Source organism: Tripterygium wilfordii, chromosome 9 (genome assembly GCF_013401445.1).
Source record: "Tripterygium wilfordii isolate XIE 37 chromosome 9, ASM1340144v1, whole genome shotgun sequence".
Classification (NCBI taxonomy): Eukaryota; Viridiplantae; Streptophyta; class Magnoliopsida; order Celastrales; family Celastraceae; genus Tripterygium; species Tripterygium wilfordii.
The window spans coordinates 4,721,523-4,733,132 of record NC_052240.1 but is presented as its reverse complement, the minus strand read 5'-3'; the positions used below and the strand labels follow the sequence as shown (position 1 = coordinate 4,733,132).

At 33.1% G+C, this 11,610-nt stretch overlaps 1 protein-coding gene across 2 annotated transcripts; it reads left to right on the top strand.

Moving 5' to 3' along the window:
• Positions 1-4,886: 4,886 nt before the first annotated feature.
• Positions 4,887-9,898, top strand: LOC120006518 (probable protein phosphatase 2C 38). 2 transcript variants are annotated; one of them, XM_038856579.1, is made up of 5 exons: positions 4,887-5,242; positions 5,776-6,265; positions 6,664-7,031; positions 8,747-8,978; positions 9,312-9,358. In XM_038856579.1, the coding sequence occupies exons 2-5, from the start codon at positions 5,941-5,943 to the stop codon at positions 9,347-9,349; spliced, it is 963 nt and encodes a 320-aa protein (XP_038712507.1). In that variant the 5' UTR covers positions 4,887-5,242; positions 5,776-5,940; the 3' UTR covers positions 9,350-9,358. The 2 variants fall into 2 exon arrangements, with proteins under 2 accessions (XP_038712507.1, XP_038712506.1); XM_038856578.1 differs by having other exon boundaries at positions 4,889-5,242; positions 8,747-8,983; positions 9,312-9,898.
• Positions 9,899-11,610: the final 1,712 nt, after the last annotated feature.

Sequence of the window (11,610 nt, the reverse complement as noted above, 5' to 3'; positions counted from 1 at the left end):
ATTACATTAAGAACAAATTATTTAAAATATTTTTTATTGTGCAACGTATCCTCAACCCTTGTGTTATTTCTAAATTTCAACAATCAAATATCTTTTCTAATGTCAGTGTAATCGGATATCCATAACTCCCTCGTTAAACTTCGATTGAGATGATTTTTATTGTGTTTGAAAGAAGACTCGAAAACCCAAATAATTTTATCTAATACATTTTTCATAGATTTGAACATTTTAAAGGCCAAATCGAGGCTCAAAATATTTGCGCATTAGAGCTGTGTTCTGGCATCAGTGTATTCGACGTCAATGTGTTTGGACAGTCATAACTCACTTGTTTGAGCTCCGATTGAGATGATTTTTATGGCATTAGAAAGAGGACTATAAGATCCACATGATTGTGTCTAACAAATATTTGGAGATTAGAATATTTTAAAGGTCAAAACGAGACTCAAAGTTTGCACAACGGAATTATGTTTTTGATATCAATTTGTTCACACAACCATAACTCACTCGTTTGAGCTCTGATTCAGACGATTTTTAAAAAATGAAAGAAGACTCTGAGATCCACATAATTGTGTCTAATATATTTTTGGATATTCAAATATTTTAGAGTTCAAATCAAGACTCAAAGTTTGTGCATCGGAGCTGTGAATCATATAGACACAATTATGTACTAAATTTATTTGCATTAATTTATCTACATTATATGTTGTTGTTTTGTTATCGTTAGTATATACTGTAATTTATCTGTACTAAATTTATGTGCATTAGTTTATATGCATTATCTATTATGATTTTGTTATATTAGTATATATTAAAATTTATGCACTAAATTTATATGTGTTAGTTTATCTGCAATAATTAAGTTGTATTATATGTTGTGATTTTGTTATTGTTTTTATATATTGAGATGTATCCGCATTGAAGATAAATTTATCTGCACTAAATTTATGTGCGAGAATTTTTTCATGTCAAAATATATCAATGATGTATCTTATTTAAAAGAGTTTTTCATGCTAGTTTAGTATATATATTTTTTTTCAAATTCCGTCATATGAGAGAAATCATTTGAAGTCATTTAATAAAAGTAAAAAGTCAAAACTGATGATGTCAGGCGAAGCTACGGTATATTGAGGGGTAGCTGACCCCTCAAAATTTTTTATAACCCTTATTATATAAAAATTTACATAAATACCCCCTAAATATATAGTAAACTACAAAAAGATCCTATTGAATTTGTTCCACCTCATTTCATGGCCTTTGGATTCTCCAAAGACTATTATTGACCATTCGATTTGTCTGCCAAAAATAAAGTTATTGACAAAAAAGTGGAGTTTTTAAGCAGAGAAAAGAAAAGGTACATAAATAAATTCACCTAAAACTTATAAATTTTTTATTTTTAGTGTTTTTTTTATATAACCCAAAAAAACAATTCGGTGGCGTTACCTCAAACCCCCGCTTAACTTTGCTCACTCTGACATAAAATGTTTTATTCTCTCCTGTAACTCTCTCATGTGATGACCTGGCTTCGCCCATGTATATATTGTAAAAATTATGGAAAAGCTTTGATTGTTATGTAATTTTATTAAATGAAAAGGGACATATTGGTAATTCAATGAGATATGTCATTTTTAATAAATTTTTTGGTTTTCTGAACATGTATTTCAAATTGTGTCCTTATTGATAGTTGCTCCAGGGTGAATACATACAATATACTCCCTGAGAATCCATATTTAACAAAGGGGACATTATATTTGGAAATATATATTCAATGTATCAAATATATGAAAAATCTTTTGAGCCTTTCAAGCAATTTCAGAAGTTAAATGAACATAAATATTTTACTATGTGAACATATACTTACCAAACTCGTTTGGCAAAGAGTTCTAGAATGTTATGTAGTGCAATGTTAGTTTTGAAAAAGTTCACCGCTATTCATCGATCATTACTCTAGAAGTTGTTGACAGTCATATATCAATGTCGTCCACCTTGATTGGATTATCAACCTATTAGAAAAAAAAGTAAAACGCTAACACTAAAACAAGAATAAAATAAAAATAATCAATATCACCATATACGATGTATAATATTGCAAAACACATTTTTCATGTACACAATTATATTCATGTCGGTAGTATACATGTCTTGGTTAATTAGAATAAACAAGATTTTTATCTGTAACTATTGTTTTTCAATCGGTGAACGTATAGATATTTTTATAACTCCGAATGACATGTATCTGATTAAAATCATATAATAGATTGATTGTTCCAAAATTCGCCCTATGTTCATCAAGATTAGATGATATCTAACACTATAAAAAAAAAGAAAGATATACAAGAGATAAAGATGAAACCAACAAAGTACACATCAAAAAAAAACTAATACTCACGGAAATGTTACATTGCCATTAAGAACATCAAAAAAATAATTTATCTCATTTATAACTAGAGTTTTGAATACTCACGGAAATGTTACATTGCCATTACGAATATCAAAAAATAATTTGTCTCATTTATCGTGTTGGTATGAGGGATTAGAAGTGTCAATCATCGAGCAAGTCCACGAAAGTCTTTGCACGTTTTAGACGCCTACCTTTGTTCATGAGAAGTCTAACAGAACATGTAACTCCTAAAAAATATTTACATAATTCTTAAAACAATTAGAATAATAATGAATTTTTCTACATTAAAATCGAAATTACTAAATATAGGTGATCATAAATGGTCACAATACCGCTCCATATACCTCCGCCCCATATACCTCTGCTCCATGTACCTCCACTATCTCTCTCTAATACCAATCACCAATATAGCGTTTAATAGCTGACAAGATGGATTCTAGTGTGATAGATGTAATACAATCCGTGCAATTAAGCATATATGAAGGTTGCTTCAGGTAGGCAACTTTCAAACCTAAATGCATTATGTTCAACATATGTACATTTTTATACCGTCCAGTGTAGAAAGCCCTCAACCATAAAAGCATTATTCGTGGTTATTTATTGGGATGAAAAAATTGAATTACACCCCTTGATCAATGCCATACATTCACATACCATTATTTTAACGGAACTAAACAACAAATATCAATTCAATTGAAAGAGAAAGATTAAGAGACAAACCTTGTTTAAGATATCATTTGTGTCCATTGTCATTTAGGTAGTGCGTGTGCGACCTATGATTGTGATAAAATAATTTGAAAATATTGCAACTAAATCATACTGAAAAATTTGTTAGTTAGAAAACAAATCACATTGCATCAAATTATCAGAAGACATATATGACCATAAAAACAATGGAATGCAAATGGTTAGTACATAAAACTATTAATAAAATGCTATAGTAACTATAAAATGTCCATCAAAATGAGTAAATGTTTTTAAGATGGAATTAAGAAAGAAAAAATTAGATACAACCATACATAGCCACAAACATTAAAAACCAAAAAAAAACTAGTTAACATAGTGATAAACAGTCATTTAAATGGTTGTTGGAAGATTAAAAGGATAGAAAATTCAAATATGCTTATGGTCATGACCATTGTTGACATAACCGTCTCAACTCATCGACCAAACTCGTTCAACCGGAATTTTACAACAAATGTGGATAGATTTTGGTGTTGCACCGAACACGCACTAAACCCATCTTAAATCGTTAAAACCCTCAATTAAATCTTAATCCACACGGATTAAAAGGTTTAAGGGCCCTTATGCTGCTTTTATATTGTATCTGTCGGTTAAATGATAACACAAAACCAACCATACATGTGTCGCTCCCTCTCTTAAGCTATATGACACACTTACCCACCTCTTTTTTGGCCTCTTCTCTTCTATTATCTCATTCATTTGGCCCAATCTCATATCAATAATTGACAAGCCTATGGGTCTTTGAATACTCTCCCCTCATTGAGTCTTCAATTCTTTTGCGTCAGCCCAACTCATAAACTTGCAAAGTTGTAAGTCTATGATGAGAATCCCACATAGGAAGATAGTGAATTTAGAGGCTAGCTTATAATGGAGGACAAACCTTCTATTGTCAACTTGGGTTTTCAATAGAGAGTTAAGCCCAAAATTGTGATGTTAGACTTTGACATCATTAGTACTTTCATTGAGAGCGCACGCCTAATCGATGTGAGATAATGGTGGATTTAGAGTCTAGTCTAATCGATGAGAATCTCATATCGAAAGATGGTGGATTTGGAGTCTAGTTTATAAGGGAGGTAGAGAGTGAGACCAAAACTTGTGATGCTAGACTTGGCCCTCCATCCCGTGTGGCGGGTAATGAACATGGTGGATTTGGAGTCTAACTTATAAACTACTGATTAACACATCTTCGGTTCTTCAACTACCTTTCTATCAATGTTCTACATTTTTGAACTATCATTATTACTATTATTTTTATTTATAAATAAATTAATTTTTTTAAAAATATAGGGTATAATCTTTTTGACCCTTTCGACCAACCAATTGAAACTTCAAAAATTATTGTCGTGGATCAATTATGATACGCTGGTTATGACTAAGCAACAAAAATATAATAAGAATTAAAATATTTGAAAAAATAAAAATAAAAATCGACGATGTTTAGGAGGGAATAAATGGTAAAAATAATAGATTAATTAGTTAGGGAATAAATGGTAAAGATAATAGACACAATATAGTTTGTCGATAATAAATGGTAAAAGTAATAGAGTAATTAATTAGGATATAACAATCTGTTCATGAAAAAAATGAAAATCAAATTGGGGAAGAAATGAATTGATTTTTCTCAAAACTCAGAATGAACCTAATTTACTAAAAAAAGGAGAGAATAAGATGAGCAAAAGGTGACCTAAAATGATGGTTTGTTGCAGGTCAAAGTCAAAACCCCACACGCAGCCAATAAATTGTAAAACCAAAGAACAAATGAAATCCCCCGACACCCACAATGCCAAAACCAGAAAAGCCCATGGATTTCAACACGAGCGATTTGTTGTATAATCTTCTCTTCTTCTCCTCTATAGAAGAAAACATATCTTATACCCACAAATCATAATTTTGCAATCTCTCTAGATCTGATTTTTCTCCAACCTTGTTATTACAATCTGTTTTCTTTTCCCCTTTTGTATTTTTTTGGACAAATAACTTTTCTTTGTACCTCGGCTATAAATGGAAGGATCATCCAGTTTTGTTGTTTGGGATTGACAAGGTGTGGTCTGATATTCTCTGAGCAAGGCAAGGGAGAAAGAAGTTGTCCCCTCTTCTCTGGTAACCCGCCGCCGGTCATATGCCCATTAATAAAAGTGGGATGTTCTATGGATGATTTGGTTGCATTTTGATTTTTACTGATTCACGACGAAATTTTCTGAATTTCTATGGTTGTTTTATTGTTTTCGGTATCAAAATTCACATCTTGCGTGCTCTCATTAGAATTGTGAAGCCCGTAAATGTAATTGGTTTTACACTTTCATATATTTTGGCTGCCAAACTAAACATCGGTCAGCTTATGTGTCATCTGTCAATTTTTATGAGGATTTATGTTTCAAAAATTGGTGCTACTGCTATATATGCATTTTGATTTTTGCAGATGAATGCATTGTGCACATGATTTTGTTTAAATTCCTTATCTGCATTTCTGGTTTTAAACCTAGATAGATTGAGTGTTAGCATTTTTATTTTTGTGTCAACCTCGTGTCATCTCTACAATCTCCAAAGATTAGCATGAAGGGTTTTTCATTATTATGTTATTGAAATTGTGTTTTCCATTCAGACTTACCTGTCTAGCATCTTCTTGTCTACAGATTAATGGTGTCTGCTTTCATTAATGCATGCTTGATTTCTGAAGTTGCTATTGGGGGCTTAAGGATTGAAGACAGGCTAGAACATAGTTTAGGCTTTGAAATAGTTGTCAACTCTGGTTTTATGACTAGTTTGGTTGCGGGATTATTTGGTTGAGAATGTGAGCGATGGTATCAACGACATTGATGAAGTTTGTTAATCCCTGTTGGAAGCCTTCTGTTGAGGGTGAAAATTCTAGTAGAGGTGGGGATACCTGTGGCCGGGTTGATGGCTTGTTGTGGTACAAGGATTCAGGAACCCATGTTAATGGGGAATTCTCGATGGCCGTCATTCAAGCTAACAATTTGTTGGAAGACCATAGCCAACTTGAATCAGGGCCGATGAGCTCGGCTGAATCAGGTCCTCAGGGAACGTTTGTGGGAATATATGATGGCCATGGAGGTCCAGAAACTGCCCGATTTATAAATGATCACCTATTTGAAAATATCAAGAGTACGCATTTCTTCTTCTTAGTAGTTGGAATTGTTTTTATTCTTACTAGATGTACTTTTTTTGCATTAGCACATCTACGTTTGACGAGCTCATGTCTTCCCCATTCTTATTTGCCTCCAAGATGTTCAATTCTGAGGCTGCCTTTGCCACAATAAATTTAGAAATGATGAATATCTTATTGAGATTTGCTATGGTCAAGTCTCTGTTGATCGTGATTTTTTGTGGATATTTTTGCTTTGAAAGATATAGAAGTATAAGCTAATTTTCTCTGTGGCACTTGGGCTGGTCTAAACTCAATGCTTCCCGCCCACCCTCTGTCTCAATTACATATGAATCTATTTGCCCTTTTTAGATTGCTAGTGCATATGTTACTGACTTGACAGCCATTCATGATGCAGAATTCACACTGGAGAATCATGGAATGTCTGCTGATGTTATTCATAAAGCCTTTTTGGCAACAGAAGAGGAGTTTCTTTCTCTTGTGAAGAAGCAGTGGCTAAGTAAGCCACAAATTGCTTCCGTTGGCTCATGTTGTTTGGTAGGTGCAGTTTGTAGTGGACTGCTATACATTGCGAATGCAGGAGATTCTCGAGCGGTGTTAGGAAGACTGGAAAAAGCTGTTAAAGAAGTCAAAGCTATTCAGTTGTCAACTGAACACAACGCTAGTATAGAATCCGTGCGTGAGGAGTTGCGGTTATTGCATCCTAATGATCCACAGATTGTGTTGTTGAAGCATAACGTTTGGCGTGTGAAGGGTGTGATACAGGTGAACCTCTAAGCTTTATTTGCTAATATTTAAAATCTCTTTGAGTGGATTATGTACTCATGTCTTCTTATTCATCTTGTCATTATTAATATTAATATATTATAGTCGTAATTAGTCGTGGCAGCACTACTGTGTGACAATAACAACAAAAACATCCCCTTATTCCAAATACTTTGGGCTTAATAAGTATACCTAGTTAGCAGTTGGAATGCAACTTGTATATTATCACTTGTTACTTGATCCTGTGCAGGGCTACTCTCAACTAGTCTCTTTTTTCTTTTTCTTTTTTTGCATTCATATACTCGTTATAACTTCCATACAATTCTTGCTCACCCTCCCTCAATTTCTGGGTTGGGGGCATTTGTGTTCTTAGCTTGTAAATGTCCAAACCTGTTTAGATTTATTTTTTATTTTTTTTTTGCTTTATCTTATCGGCTTATCCTCAATTCAAATTACCTTTATTGTAAATCCAACTTCTTGACTGCATATTATATGGTTTCTTATGTTATCACGCATTAGCTTCAACATTCTCTGTTTGCCACTTTCCTTTTTCTGAATATTTCGCTTCTAAAGTGAGGCATGGAGCATATTTTTAATTATCATTCAGTCACAAAAAATTCCAAATAATGTTTTCCAGTTCATCGAAACAATTTACAAATTTATGAGATGTAATTTCCTCAATTTTACTATCTTTCTGCTTTTTTGAGACAAAATATCTAAAAAGCTCCCTTCTAAAGGTTTCTCTTATAGCTCCAACGGAACCGATTTTCCTTTTTTTATCTGGTACGTTTCCAAATTTTCACTGGATATGTTATGTCCAACTTCTATGTTCTCTAAAACTGTTAGTCAATCTTGTGAATAAAGATTTCTCCTATTTGCCCTAATTATGAACCTTATGCATGCATATGCTTAATCAAATTGACGACAGGTTGTGCCGTCTTCTCTAATGGACAGGCACATTACTTCTTCAGGAACCTTATGATTCTTTCTTCAATCATTCCTTATGAGTCTCCGTGGAAGTAGAATTTTAGCATAACAATCAAATTGATTCTTTGAAAATTCAACTTCAAATCGATTGTAGCCTTTGTTCAATAACTCTAAATTTACGAAGATTGTTATTTGCAAATTTAACAATTTCATTTTTCCTGAAATTTCTTCCAAGTCTGTAATTTCGAGGATTATAGATCTTTAAATCACTTGTTGCATTCCCAACTCAATTTGCTTATCATCATGTCGTTATGAATCCATTATATTTTATAATTGGCTTTGAACTCACATCAGTGCATTCATGTCCTTCTTTCTTCATTTAATTGTTTATATATTTAATGGGGAGGTAGGGTCTTACTACCAATGAAGTGGCTTGATAAATTTCCTGGTTTCAATTTTTACCAATGTTCCCAGTGAGTTTAGTTGAGAAAATGCCTATAAATTGTAAGATGTGGCTATTGTGGTCTACTTAGGATGCAATAACTTGTGATGAATATAGTCTGATTTAAGGATATGCCAATAACTTTTTATGAGTTGATGATCCAGCCATTTGGAAATTAATAATAATCGGATGGTCATATGGGATTCACTGATTGCCATGTGCTTAGATGTTGTTTGTACATCAGAAATAAAATTGTTAGATCATAGAGAAACTTAGTTTGGCCTCTGAAGTAAAGTTGCATAATTTGCACAAAGACTTTCTTCCTTATCTTCCATTACCTTTGCAGGTTTCGAGATCCATAGGCGATGCATATTTGAAGAAGACAGAATTTAACAGGGAGCCTCTGTTATCAAAGTTTAGACTGCCTGAACCCTTCCGTGATCCAATTCTTAAAGCTGAGCCAACAATTTTAGTGCAAAAAGTTTACCCTGAAGACCAGTTTCTTATATTTGCATCAGATGGTCTATGGGAGCACCTCAGCAATCAGGAAGCAGTCGACATTGTCAACAATAGTCCACGTAATGTAGGATGTCTGTTTACAGTTTTGAGTTTGGCTCGTATTTTTGTTGGCTTTAATTATTATCTATATGTTTATTTTCAAATTTGGGGAATGATGGCTGTTGAAGTTGTCAGCGATAATAAATAGTTTTCTTTCAATTTTAACGGCTAGAAGAATTTGTGTAATGCTTATTTGTGCGATCAACGAGGAAAATACTAATTTTAGTCAAACTAAAGTATGGTTACCAGATGTTTGTTCTCTATACTTCTGTGTAAATTTCAGTTTAAACTTCAAGATTGTTATTTCTTAAATTTGCCTCTGAATATAATCTCATGCGTTCCTTTTTATGCAGGGCATTGCACGGAAACTTGTGAAGGCGGCACTCTGTGAGGCGGCAAAGAAAAGAGAAATGAGATTCTCGGACTTGAAAAAGATTGACCGTGGTGTGAGGAGACATTTTCATGATGATATCACAGTTATAGTATTGTTCCTTGATTCACATTTGATCAGTCGCAGCTCTTGGTGCGGGCCTCTTCTTTCAATCAAAGCAGGTTGTGGTATCTCCGGAAATGCCAACACTTAGTGCAAGAGGTTCTAAACACTTTCCACATAATCACTATTTTCTCATTTGTATTAACAGTATCTCTTTCCCTGTTGAGGAGACATTAATGAATTTATTTTGTTAATGTATAGCCACACTGCTTGGGAACTTGTTTTCATAACATGATAAAAGATCTCATAATAGATTGTAGAGTTGATGCTAAGACAGATGATTGCAAAAATCACTGTTAAAAGTTGTCAGTTGACGGCATATGATACTCTCCAAGTACCATCCCTACTGGCTGTGTCTATACTTAGTTGCCTAACCATTATAAAGAATATTTTTATTGAAGGTGAGATTCAAACACATGGAATATGACTTGTTCATAGTTTACTGCCAACTATTTGTTACTTTGCAGCATGTTTAAATTGTGTACAGTTTGGTTATTGGATTATTCAATTGCTTTGTCATTTTTTAAGCTTTCTGGTGTCATTTTCTGTCTTCCTCCCTCAATCTGTCTACGCCTGTTTCTTGTGTTGACCATGTTCGTGAATTGATTGATAGCACTTTGAACAATGGAGTGAGGGTTGCTTATCCCTGAACAACAAATGCAAAATGTATATCTTGTTCGTTCTTAACTTGGAACACCCGATGGATTTTCTTTTTGGTCTCTACTTTAATTAGGGGTTTACAAGTTCGGCCAGATTACGCTGTTTTACCCTTTTCCTTTTCCTGCTTCTGCTGAACCTTAAATAACTTTGTAATGTTATTCTTTTAGTGGTATGGGGTTCAAAGATGTTGTGTATATGCCTGGTTCAGATGAGTTTTACAAGGAATGCCAAAGAAAGTAATGTATGTTCTATGTATTTTTCTTTTTCTTTTGATCAACATGAAGCAGGTTTGTCATCTAATTCTATGGAAGGTAATATTGTTTGTTTCTTTCAAAGAGGGATTCTTATAGAATGGACTATGGAGTGATGTGATTTGAGTTGGAGTAAGATGACATGCTCTCTCTCTTCTCTTTTTGTTTGTGGTAGTCATGTGCATTTAGTAAAATAACAAACAATCAAAAATTTGAAATAATCCACCTGTCTGTCTCCTTGATATCAAACGTCTTGAATGGTGCATGGATTAAGCATCATGGTTCTTGCCTAAAAAACAATCCGGATTGCTGCCCGTAGGTTGGATAACATCACGTGTTTATGAAATATTTACGATTAGATTTCGGACGTACTTAATTGACTAAATCTGAATTAGTTTAAATTCGGACAAGAAAATCGAAAAATAAATTAATTTGGATTGTCATCCCTAGGATGTGGGACAGTTTTTAACGATAAGTAGAGTTTTTTGGGTTTGAATTTATACTTGCATGTTTGTACAACATCACGTGTTTACGAAAAATTTATATGTTAGGATCGGACGATTCAATTTTGGACGTATTTAATTGATCAAATCCGGATTTGTTTAAATTCGGACAAATAAATCAAAAAATAAATTAATCCGGATTGCCGGCCTTAGGATGTGGGATAGTTTTTAACAATAAGTAGAGTTTTTTGGGTTTGAATTTATACTTGCGTGTTTGTTTTCCTAGGTCCACATTTTAGGATGCGTGGACCTATTTTAGGCTTATATAAGATGTCTAAAGTTTGTATAGTGTCATTCTTGGTTATAAATTTTTTTTCCCTAAAAGATCTCTATTATTCTAATAAGTATGTGTTATTGAATGTGCAAAATATTGATAATCTTTTTTTTTTTCCCTCAAAATGTGACCCCAACCCTCCACATTAAATATGATAGCCTTTTGGATTATTTTTTAGGGTTTCAAGCATTATCAAGTTCAATTTATGGAAAGAATTAGAATTTTAATTTTATTGTAGATTAAATGGGCTACAATACTTATAGGAACTGGCACTGCAGCTGCTAATGTGAACCATTTTAGGCCACTACAGTGTTTTTTTTTTTTTTAAATTTCTTAATAAATCATAATTTGATGGTGTTCGAGATGACGAATCAAAAGATGTATTTTTTGTCTTAAAAAATCAAATGCATCATGAAATACATTGATAAAACAATGTATTTTTATCTAAAACAACAATGTATTTCATGATGC

Bases quoted from the DNA above. Each gene is read 5' to 3' on its own strand.
- LOC120006518 (XM_038856578.1), top strand. From the start codon at position 5,941: ATGGTATCAACGACATTGATGAAGTTTGTTAATCCCTGTTGGAAGCCT. The intron at 6,266-6,663 runs GTACGCATTTCT...TTCATGATGCAG, and splicing joins CCTATTTGAAAATATCAAGA to AATTCACACTGGAGAATCAT. The intron at 7,032-8,746 runs GTGAACCTCTAA...TTACCTTTGCAG, and splicing joins GTGTGAAGGGTGTGATACAG to GTTTCGAGATCCATAGGCGA.